The following is a 17,710-nucleotide window of genomic DNA, read 5'->3' as shown; positions in this document are numbered from 1 at the left end:
TGTGACCAAATTCACCACCCACTTAAAATGAAGAGACAATGGATATGTGGGTTGCAATCCATCCGGATGTCTAACAGATGAATACATTTGACATGTCCTACATGTTTCCACAAAGTGAGCAACATCCTTATACATACCCTACCACCAATATCTTTCTTTGATCTTTGTAAAAGTACCCCAAAACACCTCTATGACTAGCCCATAAGCTTTCATGAAATTCTTGCGTAACATTTACTTGTGAAGCTCTGTCACCCAAAACTTGCAATGGCATACCCTGTTTCTTTTTAGCATGTTTCCATAAGTATCCATCTTTTAAGAAAAACCCATAGGCTTTCCTCTTGATCTTCTTAAACTCCTTATCTAACCATTCATATCTCTTTGTTAATGTACTGAGATATTGATCATTTCTCAACCACTCTCCTACATATTTGTCTTCCAGAAACACTTCTACACAAGATGCAATACATCTAAAATGTCTTATCTTTGTTGTCCAAGCTTTTGTTAATGTTGTAGCAACACCTTGCATTGCTAAATTCACTCTTACAACATAATTTTCAGCTACAAGAAAGTCATCTTCTTCCTCCTCATCCATCATCACATCTTCATTCTCATAGCGTGCTCGAGATAACATACATGCCACTGGGTTATCTCTTCTTGCAATATGCTGAAATTTAGGGTTCAAAGATTTAATGTATGCAATCCACCAGAGCATAGCAATGTCCAATGTAGCACAACTAGTAATCATACCCAATATCAGCAAACAATCAGTCTTAATGACTACATGAGCATCCATAAAATACTCCTTATCACATTTAAGGGCTGTCACAATTCCCCATAATTCTCTTTTAACCTGTGGGTACCTTCTCTGTCATTTAGTCAACCAAAGCATATTGCATATATTTTCCCTTCCTCATCATCTTGCCCAATTGCCCATCCAATCCCAATTGGGCTTGTATCAACTGTAATAATGATAGGCTTTCCATGTGAATAATCAACCTTTCTCAATGTAGGAGTAGATTAAATTAAGAGTTGCTTCAATTTCTTCACTGCTTTCTGATGCTTCATTTCCCAATGAAGTCTTTGACCTTTCCTCAGAAGCTGATATAGAGCATCGGCTACATGTGCAACGTAAGGAATCAATATCAAATAGAACACACATGCACCCAAGAATCTACACACCTCTAATACATTCGTGCATACATCTTGCAATTTATCAATCCCATCTTTTTTTTTTTGTGATGGTCTTTGCCCATAGGGCCCACACATATGACCAAAAATCAAAACCTCTTCAACTCCAAAGACAAGCTTTTGTTAAGAAAGAGTTAAATGCACCTCTTCTAGACGTGTCAAAATCCTCTCACAATCCACAATATGGTGTGCAACAAATTGTCTACATCCATGAGCGTCCATCTCTTCATTCTTCTCATCTATTGCACACCCTTTGATTGGAACATCATCCAAGAAGGGCATTGTCAATTGTGGTATAAAATCCATGAGTACCCTATTCATAGCATTTGTCATGTGTGCCACTAAGTTTGTTGCACCCTGTGGGAGAGTACACATCCATACTAACCCCAAGGGAGTCTTCATGGTTGTGATCTCCCTGCTTTCAATTGCAAGTTGAAACTAATCATACCCCGAGTAAAGATTACCCAAAGAATAGATTGCTCTGCCTACAAAAGCCTCTACAAATTCATCAACCACAGGACTTGCAGCCACATTTCTTATGGTCAATTTATTGACCAGATGCATGTCTTGAATAAATCTCAAAGCCCCATTCTTTTTGGGCACAGTAAACCAATGATTTGAGTATAGGGTCGAAGAGGGCTTGAAGATCTTCATGCAAATCTTTTCATTTAGCAAATCCATTAGCTTTCGCAAGTAACCTTTAGGCACTGGAATAGGCCTCAAGCTCCATGGCACATGTGGCACAGTAAAATTACCATAGGAGAGACAACATTTGGATCCAAAAACCTATTTCACTTGGCTGAAATGCAAATTCCTTTCCATGCCTAGCCAACATGTGCATAAAATAGTCTTTCTCAGCAGGTAAAAGAAACCCTTTTGCACCAACTTTTAATTCCTATAATGTTTCAGATGTAAATTGATGACCTATATCCTTAGGATCTCGTAAGCTTGGCTGCCTTGACACTTTTTCATACAAACCCTCACTCTCTGATGGAAGTGGAAAAGTAATTGGTTTCAGCTTTTTGTCAATTGTCTTATATTTTGTCTCCACAAGTGCTTCAGCCCATTGTAATCCTTCTTGCTGAGCGAACAATGCTATAACATTATACATATCCAAAGAACATACTAGTAACACTCTGTTTTCAGCCTCATTTTCTACATGTATAGTTGCTGAAATTTCAGCCATAGTTTCATTAATATTCAGCCCATAAAAGATGCCTGAAATGCCTTCATTTTCAGCTAACAATCCCAATACTCTCAGTTCCTTAATAGCTTGTTTCATATATATGTGTTCGGCTTTGCACAAAGCTTCCATAGTCTTAAACTGACATGAACTATTTGCTGTAAACTGAGAATAACTAATAATAAATACATGCTTCATTCCATCAAGAGGTGAGTACATCCTCTGAACAGCACTACTGTAGCCCCGTATTACAACAGTGCTTAATGAAAATCTAGGTCTTTGAATTCCCTTGCATTTGGAGCCAAAGGAGACTCTCGAAGCATATCTCGATTTCTAGGATGATTGACACAAACAATAATAAATTGGACTGATTTTGTCCCATTCAACCCTTATTCTCACACAATGAAAGTGACCAGTGCAAGTAATCCAATCATCCTTCACATACTTTTGTGTTGTGAGTGTCCATAAAGCGTTCTATAGCTAGACCTCAATAGTTTCCAATATGTGTTTTGTTACTGGCACCTGTTTCATAATTGACCCCCTTATCCTATGTGTACACATCCCATATAATTGACATGCTATTTAACTTCCACATTTTAACAGATTAATTGATATCACAAATTGTGTTGCTTGACATTCATCAACTAGAAAAGCAAGTTAACATTGTTACATAAAAGCTTTTGTCATGAAGCATGTTAATATGGTGTCCTTTTCTAAGCTATAAAACTTATTGCTCCCTTAAGTAGCTAGGTCAAGCTATGATAGATTACATGAAACAAAGATGGGGAGGTTTCTTTAAGATTACAACATCATGTCCAATAGAGCTCAAGTTAGAGACTTAATCTATGTATACCTATGAATCATAGATAGAAAAAGTATTATTTTGAAAACCTTAGGAGTTTCAAAATTGTTACATAGAAAGACATGCCATCGTTAACGCTTGTATGCATGTCATTGCTTGCTTATTCAAAGGCAGCCAAATTCGTGTCATGCAACTTGCAGTTAAGGACTTCTAATTGATTCACCTTGCATAGAGGGCACATCCTAGAAGGCAAAACACAAGTTTGGGGGTCGTCGAAAATTAGAGATTTATCATTATAGCATTACAAGGGAGAAGAGAGAAAGGAAGCTTTGCATGGAGCAGTTTCTGGCTTGCTTGCTTATCATAGTCATACGTAGTACGATTTGCAAAATATGGAGCTCTAATTCTTGCTAATTATGGAGTTTAAAGGGCGATGACAATGCTGACACCGAGCTGGAGAACGGCACCGAGGAGGGAAGCGACGTGGATGTCGACGGTGCCATCGACCTCGCCGTCAACGATGACGACGATGCCGTCGGGGAGGGTGACGGGGCCGACCTGGTGGCCGGAGGAGGGGTTCTTGAGGTAGCATTTCTGCTGGGGGGAGGGGACGTCTACCGAAGCCCCGATCTCCACGTCGATGCTGACAGCCACCCCGACCTCCACCACCGGCACCAGCACCACCGGCTGCCCGGACTGGTTCTCCACCGGCAGTTCGCTTTCACAGGACACGCCATCCAGCTGCATATACTCGCGGAAACTACGACCACTACAAGCAGTTGCCTCAGAGAGAGCACTACACTACAGCCACGGCCACAAAGAATATTGGCTGCCATGTTCGACGGCGCGCAGGCAGAGAGAGAGAGAGAGAGAGAGAGAGAGAGAGTATATATCGAGCTGGGGGAGCTTGCAGGCTCCCTCTTTATAGCTGTCATCTCCCATCATTAGCTCACTAATCAACATCGTTATCGACCAGTTAATTAGTCATAGCCATATCGGGCCCCGGCATCAAGGCGGTGGTCGTTTCTGCAGCCAAACCTTTCCTTTTCGAAAGTTGTAAGCAAAGATACTCATTTTGACGATGATCTTTGCCACACACCTTCGATATCAGCAATACTTTGCACACTGTTCTTGTTATCTAGTTGATTATAGATTTATTGTCTATATCCACCATGCCTTAACATGCTTTAAAGTTTTAAGCTTCATTGCGCTGCCCATCCAAACTTGCTACTCTCTCTCATCTTCCCCGCATTAGCAGTAACTCGTACTACAGTCTCTTGCTCGGGCTTTCAAAACATCAAGGACGAACGGTAAGAAGCACACTACCCAATTGCGGTATTTCATAAGTGAACTAGCAGTTCGGGTATTTTGATAAGCGAAAAGGAAATGCTATCAACCTTTTAATGTCGTATTTCCGAGTGTCGAAACAGCGCCAGCCAAGTGGTGTATTCAAAGCATCGACATCCCACAAATAAGAGTATGTGAAATTTAAGATTCCCTTACCTAACCGAAATGAGAACTTCAACATGATACTGTGGGCTGCCATCTTAGCTGTAAAGGTTCGCTCTTCCCCCCCGACCAAGTTAAAAACTTCAGCTTGTGTTTATTTTTGTGGTGATTTTGTTGCACATCACAAGTCTCAAATACAAGACATATGATCCACTCATGGCTCCTATTATTAAGTAGGGTGTCTAGACGTGTGAAAATCGCATATCATATGGTTGTGGGATCTCATCAACGATGAGAGTCCTTCAACGGTTTCCACTTTGCGAAATTGAAATGCTTACAAGGCATCGTTCCACCATTGGCATAGGATTTGGGAAGTGTGAACTAGACTTTGACATTTTGTGATTGATTGGATGTTATTTTTGCCACTTGCGTGGAAATACAAGGACCATGAATAGAATTTCAAACGACAAAGTTGTTGTCTATAAGGCACTTGCATATTGCTATAGTTGTTAAGGACCATTTGTCATCTTTTGCATTGTGGCAGATTTGCTCTCGACGTTATGAGGGACCCTAATGATGGCTGTTTGAAGTTGAAAATTTTGAAAAACATTTGGCTACATTTTTCTAACTCTATTTGATAATTTTGGATCTCACTCTTTGGCAAGCCTCTAGTATGGTCTATAAAAGGTAAGATTGAAAAGGACATTCACTTTATGTCAAATGTCCAAAGGCAACTACGTAATTGAGAGGGAGTCACTACAAGACATAATTCTTCTAGATCATGTACATTGACATATAGGAAGGAAAACATATGCGAATAAGTCCTCGAGAAGAAAGAAAATAATGGCATTTTAAGTATAAATGAAGATAATAGTCTTCCTCAATGTCATTCAATGAATGCATGCGATCACTTTTTGATAGCACAAGTAAAAGTCTTCAGATAATCCTTGGGATTGCAAGCTTTCTAAAAGTCAAAATAATTGTACAACTAACATCTTATCGAACCTATGAAGATTCCGTAATTTGAAAGCTAGTGTGTTAACTATATACAGATATTCTAAAAGGGATTTGGACGTATCTTATCTTGTTTCGAGATAGTAGACATTTTATACATATTTACTATTTATAAGGGGTTATTCAGGTTCAAATAGAAAATGTGTTAAATCCATTGGAAAAAATCACATCTATGGTTTTCTTAAATAGGCCTTCAATGTAGGTAAATAAACAGGGTTATATATATTGTGAGAACCCCATTTTAAATTGAATAATTTAGTGTGAAAAACTCACAAATAATGCATGGAAATTTATTTTACAAGTTACCAAAATCCAAATCCTTGAGTAGTAATTGATAATGGCTTAAAAGTTGCTAATGCCAAAATGTCAACCCTTCTTGCAATCTTTTGGCCAACCACTATCTTAGCAAGTACAAATATTCAACCACTCCACAAAAGATTCTTTATTTCATGGGAAGGATTTGATCCTTAAGTACAAATATATACATACATATATACGAATATGCATGTGTCATGTATATAGGTATGCGTGTATGTGTATACATGTGCATTTGCATGCAAAATAAATCCACTAAATTGATATCGATGTAGAAAGAACCTAACATTTTAAATGGATGAAGCCACAAAAACTCAAAAAATACTATTGACAATCCTCAGTTAGTAAGACTGCTAAAGAGCAACATGTGTGTAAACATCTTTATATACAAGAAGCCAAAATGATTGGTGAATGCTTGCTATGATTATGAAATGTATGTGTTATTGGTCAATTTTTGCTGTTGAATGTGGCCTTAGAGATTGAAATATGTGTTGAATCACAAATTTAGAGTAAATTGTATGTGGTTATGTGCATATCTTGGAATTTTGAATGCTCTATTATTTATCTTTTGTTTATTGAGCTCATTTTCCTCTATACTGGATTGGTTTTGATTTTCAAGTGTTGGAAATGATCATATATGGATTTCAATAGCCTTTAACAATATTGTCCTAGTCTAGTGCTATCCCATATATTTGGTAATGAATCCAAGCTCTAAGAGCCTACAACAAACTTGGAAGACATTGAAGGAGGTATTTTTTTCCATGCAAAGAAAGGACTATGGTAGAGAAAGAAAGGATAAGTTATGCCAAAGAAAGAAAGTCCTCCAAACCTAAGGGCCGTTAAGCTCAAAGTCCTATTGTCCCTATGCCTAGAAGAGTATAGTATAGAACAATCCAACAAAGGGCTCATACTAAGATAGAGCCACACAAGGATCAATTCGATCCATGAAAAAGAGATCAAAATTTCTCAAGAACTCAGTTGAAGGATTTTATAGTTTATTCTTGAGAATTTAAAAAAAATGAGGATAGGTGTCATCCCATGCACAACTAGTTGGTGAAACACATGGATCCCAAAAAGGAGTACAATTTGATGAGGAACCTGGACACATTCGAAGAAAACTTGAGATTTTTTCAACTATGGTTGGTACAACCAATGCATAGAAGAAAGAATGTTGTTCACATGAAGGGGAGTATAGACTTCCCATTTGGTGTTTGCATCAAAGCCAACCATAGTTCCAAAATGTGTAAAGGAGATAAATAAGGCTAATGCTATTTTGAATTCAAGAACTTAGGAGCAAGATATTAGATTAAAGATTGTTGTATATCCAATGCTCTAACTGATAGAGATTCATTAATGAATATGATGATTTAAATATACAATGAAGAATCTAGGAATAAGGCATACAATTGAAAGTGGCTTCTTAGTTTTTTTAATCAATGAAAGTTAAAACTCTTGGGCATCTCCCCCTATTTGAATACCACCTTTGCTAGAAAGGATTGTTGGCTCATTTACGTAATTATCAAACCTAACCTTGGTATGCTTTTCATCCATTGGTAGTAATGAGTAACAAATTGATTGGTTGAAAGGGACCTTCACCATGGGGTGACAAGCCTCTAAAGTGGCCCTCCTAAATCATATATGCCCCAATATAATGGCTTTGTTATACTTGAAATATCATTTGACTCAACCTAAGAGATACCCAATCATACCATAGTAAAGGACAGTATATTGAGGCAATTATTTTCATAGATCACAAAGGAGTAATGCCACTATAAGATACATGCCATATACCAACGTTTAAAGCGATCCAAATATTCATCTAAAAAATTACCCCCGTTGTCGCTAAAAGCATTGATATATATGTCTCTTCTGATGCATATATCGATGCTAATAGCGACTCGTGCAATAAATTAGCAACGCTAATAGCAATGATTATAGAGAAAAAAAAGGTGACAGGGCAGTATACTACTTTGCGACCTTCGAGTACCATGTGTTGAAAAATGTTCCATAAAGAAATTATAAATTGAATAAACAATCATCATTGAGACACGTGTATCATGAGATACTGGAAAAAAAATGTCAATTGATTCAATATTCAAATAAGTACAAGAACAATGATGACAACTCATAAAACTACATGGAATGATAGAGAAGAAAGTCCAAAACAAACATGGAAATGATGACAACTCATAAAACTACATGGAATGATAGAGAAGAAAGTCCAAAGAAAACATGGAAATGTATCTATAAATATTGCAAAATAGGATTCCATACAAAGGATGAGAAATATATCCAAGGAATGCTACATGGAAAGAGCCTATATGGATCACAGGGCCACAAAAGGAAAGGATGTGTGCTCCTCAAACCTATGCGAGTACTATAGCTCCTCGCTATCCGTCTTGATGCAATGGAGCATCAAACAGACTCTACAATATAAATAACTAGATATTAATTGGTGCACAGATCGGACACCATATGCACACGTAGTGAGCGTCAGAAGGTCCCCAAGAACAAAAGAACTCTACTTTTTGCACAAAAAACAATGAAGAAAGCTTGCATGACATGAACAAGAGACTAATTGGGTGCAATCTCCCCCCATGCCTTGTGTGAGCGCTCCACAAAGCATGTATTTTATGTATTATTCATCTTCAAGCTCAAAAAATAGCCCAATTTACTATTAGCACGCTTTAGCTTTTGTGTTTGATTTTGTGCCACTAAAGAATTAAAGCTATTGGGTGCCCAAGAAGTCAGGCGGTACCCAAATACAATGTCCAATACAAATGTTTAAATCGTGCGCCCATGTGCATACAAAAGTAATAAATAAATATCAAGCACTTTGATAAATAAGTGCGTCAAAATATGGATGCCATGCCTAAGATACACGCCCATCAAAAATTGGTGATAATTTGAATACACGTTATCCTCCAATGCTTCCCAATGCCACCGCTGCTTGCTCTACACATCAACTGAAGCATTCACAATTGTTAGAAAAATAATACAATTAAACCGACAAAAGTGAATACCTAGCAGTCTTCAGCTACAAAAATAAATTGGTCAGAACTCAATCCTAACCTTAATTTATTACGAGTGCGCACTCTAAACTCATAAACGTTTATTAATTTAAATATGTATTTTTTGGAATCACCCACTTACACATTAAATTAACAAAACGCTCAAAAAGGATAGGCATCCCTATCGATTTTTCCCATAAAGAATCCACCTTGTGTATGAGCCCTGGTAATAAAATTTTACGAAATCCACCACAAAACCTCACAGAATTTACTGTGGAATATGCCTCCTGGCATCATTAATCCATGATATATAATGCATCACAAAAAAACTAATAACTGCAAAAAAGAAAGAGGCTTGACTTACTGGGCCACCATACACATAAAATCTATGGACGAGTGTAGTGAGGCCGCGTCTCTCTACATACTGAGTTTCCAAACCTATAGGATCACGGTTTACGATGGAGTACTACAAAAAAAAAGTAGTATTATTAAAAATAAGGTTATTATTATAAGTGATATTCCAAATAGGAAAGTGAGAACAACCAAAAGAAAACTTACAAATTCCTCCAAATAAGTTCTGTGGCCACTAGTCCCTAGATTATGCATGACCCCTGTCTCCAATCATACCTCGCTACCTCCCACTATGGTTGCCATTGTCTTGGAGAGTTTGTGGCCTCCTCCTTGAGTCTCCACCAATCCTCTCCATATAGTTTTTTTCTACTCACACACACGTTAGGTTTCTTTATACGTTTTACTTTCAAAATGTTAAGACTAAACATAAAAGCTTATGCTTTTATGGATAGCTTTTAAAAGTTAACACGATTGATATACCGCCCTTTTGCTTTTGACTTATTACAGGCATCCTAAATTAACAGGCTGCCCATCTTACCTTCTTCTTTGGCTGTTTGCCATTATTTCTTGCTTCTCAAATAATTGTTGCTTTCTTCATAACAATCACCATCTTCTATGTGTGTCGATAGCCGAAACTTCTTGCGATCTGCGTATGCCACCATGTTCTCTTAATTCTGCACATAGTTTCTCCACTTCTCTAGCCTTAAACACAAGGTTTTTCTCCATTGCACCTCTCTACCCTAGCAATTTTATTTTAGCATTTTGTCAAACTCAAATGTAGTTCATGCAAGTTGAACCTCCTGCCTGAGGCTTTTCGTTTCAGCTTTCATGGTTGGAACGTGCTGAGCATCAGTGCGAACCCTCACTAGCTCTTCTGTTAGTTGATGCACCTGTGCATTTCACTCTTGACGAGATACATGAATATTTTGAGCATCAGCCTGTGCTATCTCTAGTTCAACCTTAAAGGGCTCAATATTCCATGTTTCCGCTTCCATCTTGGCCACAACTGCTTCACGTTCCGCCATCTGTCCACCTTTAAATAGCTCGCTCAATCTTCCTCCTCTCAAATAACTTAAATTTTCGATATCAAACTTCAATCCTCCATTCAAGTTCAACACGGCCATGGAGTTTAGCTTGCTTCTTCTAGTCTTCCACTCTCTTCTGTTGAGCATCATTTACCTCCACTAGTAAAGCCTTGCTAAGATGGACATGATCTTGGCCTTCTTCTCCCTATCTCTATGGCACACCTCGAGGCCTCTGTAACCAGCAGCAACTCCTCTTGTGAAAGAGGAGGATGAGAGTGGGGCCTCCCCCCCACCCTGCACTTGCCATAGCCTCTGCGAGCCATACACTCTTTTGTTCTCCTCCTCTCACACAACTAGCCCAAACTAGCCTTCTTCTTTGCCCGCTTAGTCTATGTACTCTTCTTGATCTTGATGTTCTTCATCTTCACTTGGGCTTAACCTTGCATTTATATCTTCAAAAAATAGAAGGGTCCACTTTCTTTATATTCCTTATATGTCTAATGAAACTGCATTTTGTCAAAGTTTTCCTTGCCAAATAAGACACCCTTACCCATCATTGTCGCTACTACAAGCTGCCCTGTTATTGTATAAGAAATACTAGAAGCCAAATCCTCAATGATCCATGTATTTACCATAGAAGACATCAATAAAAGGACTCTTCTCTAGTGATTTCTTGCAAAGAACACACATCACCATAAAAAGCCACCTTGACATGCTCCTCAAGTCTTCAATTAACTGATAATTTGTTTTATATGTTCTTGGCTTTTGTTCGTGCAATATGCCCTAAGAAGTATATTCTTTAGAATAAAACTTTGTGCCTAGACACAATGATTTAAGAATATATGTAAATTGGAATTCATCCTATGCACACAAGCGATGCTCACATGAAGAAATATGGATGCACTTGAAGATATTGTGCCTACCCTATCTACATGTGCTCGTGTGTCATGCAAGTGCAAACATAGTTCCTTGATTATTTAAATCCTTAACCTCACCTCTCAACTCTCAACAAGAAAATATGTTATACTCCACTCTACCCATCCACCTTACACACTCTTCCAAAGGTTCCTAACTTGGTGATGAATATCTCAAATATCGAGCGTGCAAGAAATGTGCGTGTTCAATGACATGTGCTCTCTCAAGTGCACATGCATTTAAGATTTACTGTATATAGCTACAGTGGGCCTCATGCCATGCTAGTGGTCAACGATGGTGCAAAATGTGCATAATCCAAACCCGTGGCATGGAAGTATTTCATAAGAATAGGAGACGACCCCTGAGTGCAGTCCATCAAACGAAGTGCATCGTGAGGTGCTCCTGAACCCATCATCCCGGTGATGTGCAAGAGTCTCAATAAGAAATCAAACCTTGTTCCACAATGTTTGGCAATTACTTAGAAAACGCCAACTTCAACTTGTCCATAAAGAATACCAAACTAGACCAAGGCTATCAAGTTTCACACTCAACAGATCAAACAAAATGACAAAAACAAATCCTAAGCTAGACAAACACAAGAAATCCAATTACAAAGTGACAAAACAAACAAACACGCAAACAACTTAGGTAACAAAAAACAAACCTGATTACAGTTTGACCAGGGGTTTTTAGTTTTTGCAAAAATACTTAACATATTTAGCCCTCCCCCTAGTCTACAAGCATTTATGTGCAGCATTGCTTTCATAGAGTGATGCTACATCTATTATCCATTTAGTTTCCTCATTTTTTTGTTGAAATTGTTGTTCTGACCACTCCTCTATTTTTATTGTCATTAACCTTGATATATACTTCTTTAATCTATATCCATTTATCCTTTGTTTATCTACCTTCCCATCCAAATTTTCTAACGCATAAGTCCCATTTTTAAAAAATTCAAAAATCCTAAATGGTCCTTCTCACTTTGTTTGGAATTTCTTTTGGAAAGTATGATCCAATTTACTATTGTATCTCAAAACTAAATCCCATTTTTTATTTTTATTTTTTCTAACTAATCCCTTGTAGATTTTTTTCTTGACTTCTCTCATATTGATCACACACTTCTTGTCTGTTTAATTGTGCTTCTTGTAATTGCATCAACCTTTCTGCGAATAATTTCTTTCCTCACCTTCAGTCAGCTTTTCAGACATCCTTAAAGCTGGTATTTCTACCTCTATAGGTAGTAAGGCTTCCCTTCCATAAACGAGTTTAAAAGGAGAAAAACATGTACTTTGTTTCCTTGCTAATCTATAAGTCCACAAAGCACTTGGCAACTCAATATCCCATGTTTGAGGACAATCCTTTGTCATTTTAGAAGCATTCTTATTAACTCCCCATTGAATCGCTCGTTGAGACCATTACGCTGAGGATAGTATGGTGAGACAAATATTTTTGTTATTTTCATTTTTTCACAAAGATAATCAATTAATTCTCCCTAAAAACCTGGCTTGGGGGGTTCATTATATATATATTCTCTATATAATGTGAGTTCATGACCTATTTATAAATATCCTAATATGTGATTTTTTCTTGAATAAAACACAACTCTTTTCTATTCAATATGTAAGTAATCTATTTATATGACACCCTTCTGTATGTAAAAAATATATAAAAATGGTCTTTTAAAAACCCCTTATTTTGAACTCACTTTATATATACATATATTCAAAAGTGACCCCCCCGAGAAACCTGGTCCTTTATCTTACACAATCTCTAGTGGTGTTCCAAATTTACAGCATATATCTTCATAGATGAATTTTTCCACATCTGTGGTTCTGATTTTTTTTACAGCTTTAGCTTCTGCTCATATCAAGAAAGATAATCGTCTGCTGTCAAAATGTATATCCTTCCTCTTGAAGTATGTGGTAATGGACCAATTGTATCTATTCCCCATTTTTCAAAGATGTCATATGCAAGAATTGTTTTTCTTGTTTCTGGTTCTAATATTCTCTTACTCATTCTTTGAAATTCAGCACATGATTTACACCAGTGATTGACATCCTTTTGAACACTTGGCCACATATATCCTTAAGTAAAAATCTTTTATAAAGTTATTTTGTAAGAGTAATGTCCCCCACTTGCCCCCTCATGATTTGTTTCAAGTATATGATATATTTCTTCTTTCCACGACACTCTTCCCTCAAGATTAAATCCACTCCTATAGCATAAAGAACATCATTTACCATTTTATATCTTCCAGCTCTTCTAAAAACCTATATTTTTTATTTTTTGGAATACTCAAAGGTACTTTTCCTGTTAAGAGAAATTCTTCTTCCGAATCTAGAGCTTCTCTTCCTCTATAAAGAGGAAGATCTACTTTCATTACGAATACTTGACAAATTGCTAATTGGGCTGCATTGTGAGCTTCCTAATTGTCTTCTTTGGGAATATGTTTCAAACTCCAGGCTTCAAACTCTTTTAAATCTCTTCGAATTCTATTACACATCCTTCTTAGTTTGGGATTCTTGGTTTGCCAAACTCCGAGTATCTGCTTTACTAATAGTAAAGCATCACCTCTAATTCTCAACCTTTGAATTCCCATTCTTTGACAAAGCATAATAGCTACTTGCAAGGTTGCATAACCCAGCTTTGTCGTTGCTTGTTGCCTCAAGTTTAACTATTTCTTTTTTTATCAACTTCCCTTGAGGATCATAAACTACTAATCCTCCTGATGATGCTTGGTGTGCCTTACAATATGATCCATCAAAATACATCAAAAATGAATTTTCTATTTCTAGTTTCACTTCTTCTTTATATCCAAATTTTCCTTTTAGTGAGAAAGAGCTTCCTCTATAGGTCAAAAGGTTTGCTATTGTAGCCCTAGTTGAGTCCTCAACCTAGAACTTATACTGAAATTCTTCAAGCTCAACAATCCATTTCACAACTTTTCTTGAGAGATTTGAGTTCAACAATCCATTTCACAACTTTTCTTATCAGAATAGTAAAGGATTTTGGTACTAAATACCTCCTAAACTTTCTACAAGCAAATATTACACTTAACATTACGAGTTCAATTTCTATATGTGATTTTTCTATTTGCAACTTCACTTGACTTGCGAAATAGATAGGTCTCATATATCTAGAATTCCTTCCTCATTGCATCAGAATTGCTCCAATAGCATCTTCTCCAGCTGAAGGATTTACAAAAAATTCATTTTCCCAATCAGGTGCTTGAATTGATGATGCATGACCCACAGTTTCCTTGACATGTTGAAACACTTCCTCAGCCTCTTTAGTCCACTCTAAAGTATCCTTCTTGGCTACCATCTGTAACAGATAGAGTAACTGAGATGCCAAAGGAATGAACCTTGATAGATATCTTACCTTATGAATGAATGTCATAAGTTCCTTAGTATCTGCAGGTGATACTAAGGTTACTAGGGATTCCACTTTTTCAGGATCGGGCTCTATTCCATTTTTCGAAACTACATGACCAAGAAGTTTCACTTTTGGTTGGGCTATCTTGTATGTTTTTGGATTTAACTGACAACCGTAACTATCCAATCTTTCAAATAATTCATCAAGTTTTTCACAATGTTCTAATATCATACTATGAACACAAATATCATCAATGAAATCTCTAACAAACTTCCCTAAGTAATGAGCTAACAATCTATTTATCCTCCCTTGATACCAAGTCGGTCCATTACTGAGTCCAAAAGCTAAAACTCTATAGCAAAAACAACACCATGGTGTTATGAAAGTCGTACCTTTCAAAACCTACAACAACTGAATCTAAAATTTCCATCACAAACACTGTACCTTTCAAAACCTGCAACAACTGAATCTAAAATTTCATCTATAAAAGGAAGCAGATAATGATCTCTTTTTGTGACGGCATTTAGAGGTTTATAATTTACAAAAATTCTCCAACCTCCAGTTTTCTTTGATGTTATAACTATTGTGCTTACCCATTCTGAATGTTCTACACGATAAATAAATCATGCTTGCAATAATTTATCTACTTCTTCTTTCAAGACTGACATTTTTTTTGAAGTCAGGGGCTTTAATTTTTGGCATATTGCTTTGGCATCTTCTTTAAGTTCTATTTTTATCCCTTCCCCTTTCATTCCTTTGATTTTTGTGTATGAAGTTGCAAAAAGATTTGGATATTTATTGATGGTGTATGATATTGTTTTCTTTCTCATTCTGTCATATCTTAACTCAACATTTTTTCAAGAAACTCTCTTTTTCCTATGGAAACTTGAGGTCGTTCCATTAATTTTTCTAGTTCCTCTAGTTTTACTTCTTCATCATTTTCAAGAAATCCATATTTTTTATTTCCTTTAACATTTATAATCTGGACTTTATTTGAAATTTCTTGTGAAAGTTCTTCTTCCGAAGATGATTCTTCATCCTTTAACAAGAACAAAAGTCATTTTTCTTTAGAAGAAATATTTAAATTAAGATTTTCAATGTTTCTTGATACCCTTGAAACTATTGATGGTCCGATATGAGTTATTAACTTCACTCTATTTCCTAAGGATGTTTTCTTCTTCTTTTTTTTCAATTATGATTGATGAAACTTCTAGATCTGAATCACTTTTTGAACCTTCATCCTCAGTTTCATCTTCATCTTTTGTACTATCAGTTTTCTACACAAAGAGGGAAGGGCTTAGATTGCTTTTGAACAAGCTACAGCCATTTGATCGTTTGGCAAAGTGGTTAATCACTTTGCAGGAGTTCGATTATAAGATTAAGAGTAAGCCACCAAGGTTACAGGGGATTGTGGAATGCCTTGTGGATTTCGGAGAGCCGAAAGAGACTTTAGCTGAAGGAAGTGATATCGAAGAAATGTTTGAAATTGATACAGCTTCTATTCCATCTTGGTATGTTGCTATCACGCATTATCTATCAACGGGAGAGACTAGAGCTCGTTTATCAAATTCTGAAAAGAGGAAAATCAGACAACATGCTTTGAAGTTTTCCTTGATCGCAGGAACACTATATCGACAGGGTGTTGATGATATCTATCACTGATGTGTGATGCTTGACGAGGTTCCTTTCATCTTGGAAGAGTGCCATGACTCTGCATGTGGAGGGCACTTCGCTGGACGATTGACGGCACAGAAAGCTTTAAGAGCTGAGTATTGGTGGCTGTCCATCTTCCAAGATTCCTTTGAGTACATCAAGAGATGTGATACCTATCAAAGACATGACAACAGAGAGAATAGGAAATGCCACTTACGCCTATCATGGCTATCCTTCCATTTGAGAAGTGGGGCATTGACTTTGTGGGTCCTATCACCACGTCGTCTACTACTCAGAAGAGATACATTATAGTAGCAATTGATTATTTTACAAAATGGTCAGAAGCACGGGCGATGAGGCAAGACAATGCAAAAGAGACTACAATTTTTTTTAAAGAGCAGATTATCTGCCGTTTCGGTCCACGGAAGGAACTAGTGTCGGACCGTGGAATCCACTTTTTGAATAAAGTGCTCAAAAGCCTAACTGAAGCTTTGCAAATCAAGCATAACAAAACAACACCCTATAATCCGTAAGCAAACGGACAAGTCGAAAGTACTAATAAGCAGCTTGTGGGTATCTTGTCTAAAATAGTCTCTGAGAAGAAACGAGACTGGGGCAGGAAGTTGTATGTGCCAGTATGGGTATACAACACAACGTTCAAGAGAGCTACTAGCCATACTCCATTTAAATTAGTTTATGGGGAAAGTGTGTATTACCCCTCGAAATTAAGTTGCCAACCATACGGTTTGCAATTAACCACTCCTTGGGAGATGAGGATGCACTCTTTGAACGTTTCACGACCATAGCCCACTTGGATGAACTGAAATTGCAGAGCTTATTACACCAAGAGGTGGCTAAACATCGGATGAAGCAGTTGCACGACCTTAAAGCAAAGAAGTATACCTTTAAAAAAGGGCAATTAGTGCTGTACTATGATGCGCGCACAGAGCTATTTCCAGCGAAGCTGAAACCTAGATGGGATGGCCCCTACAAGATTGTCGAGATAGGGAAAAATAGGTCTCTGGCTCTACTAGGTGATCTATACGGAGTAGAATTTAAAAATAAGGTTAATCTTAATAAGATTAAACCTTATTATTTCTAAGTATGCTAATACGGCAAAATGCATTACACGTCCATGTTGGGGCTCATTAGAGACCTGCAAAAGAGCTTAAAGCTGGTTGATGGGGCGGTTAATTCCTTATCTGGAGCACCCATATCTGGAGCAGAGATACCATCAGGGGAAACTTATCTGGTGGAGCAAAGGATACAAAGTGATTGAGCAAGAAGATGGAACCTTTGTGTGGGAGATCAAAGTCTTCTGCCATCACTGCTTACGAATGTTGACAAGTATCCCTGTTGAGTTTAATGAAGTAGGTGGGATGGAGTCGTCAATTCACCCTCTAAACATGTGAGTTTTGAGCCCGGGATG

The 17,710-nt window shown here is 37.3% G+C and overlaps 1 protein-coding gene across 1 annotated transcript; it reads right to left on the bottom strand.

Moving 5' to 3' along the window:
* Positions 1-3,305: 3,305 nt before the first annotated feature.
* LOC148011458 (uncharacterized) lies at positions 3,306-4,470 on the bottom strand. The gene has a single exon (XM_087670614.1). It carries the CDS (start codon positions 3,918-3,920, stop codon positions 3,597-3,599), a length of 324 nt encoding a protein of 107 aa, XP_087526740.1. The 5' UTR covers positions 3,921-4,470; the 3' UTR covers positions 3,306-3,596.
* Between the last annotated feature and the right edge of the window lie 13,240 nt (positions 4,471-17,710).

Source organism: Lygodium microphyllum, chromosome 28 (assembly GCF_053477565.2).
Source record: "Lygodium microphyllum isolate KBCC chromosome 28, Lygodium_microphyllum_v1.1.10, whole genome shotgun sequence".
Taxonomy (NCBI): Eukaryota; Viridiplantae; Streptophyta; class Polypodiopsida; order Schizaeales; family Lygodiaceae; genus Lygodium; species Lygodium microphyllum.
The sequence above is the reverse complement of the archived record's forward strand: the minus strand, read 5'-3'. Positions and strand labels throughout refer to the sequence as shown.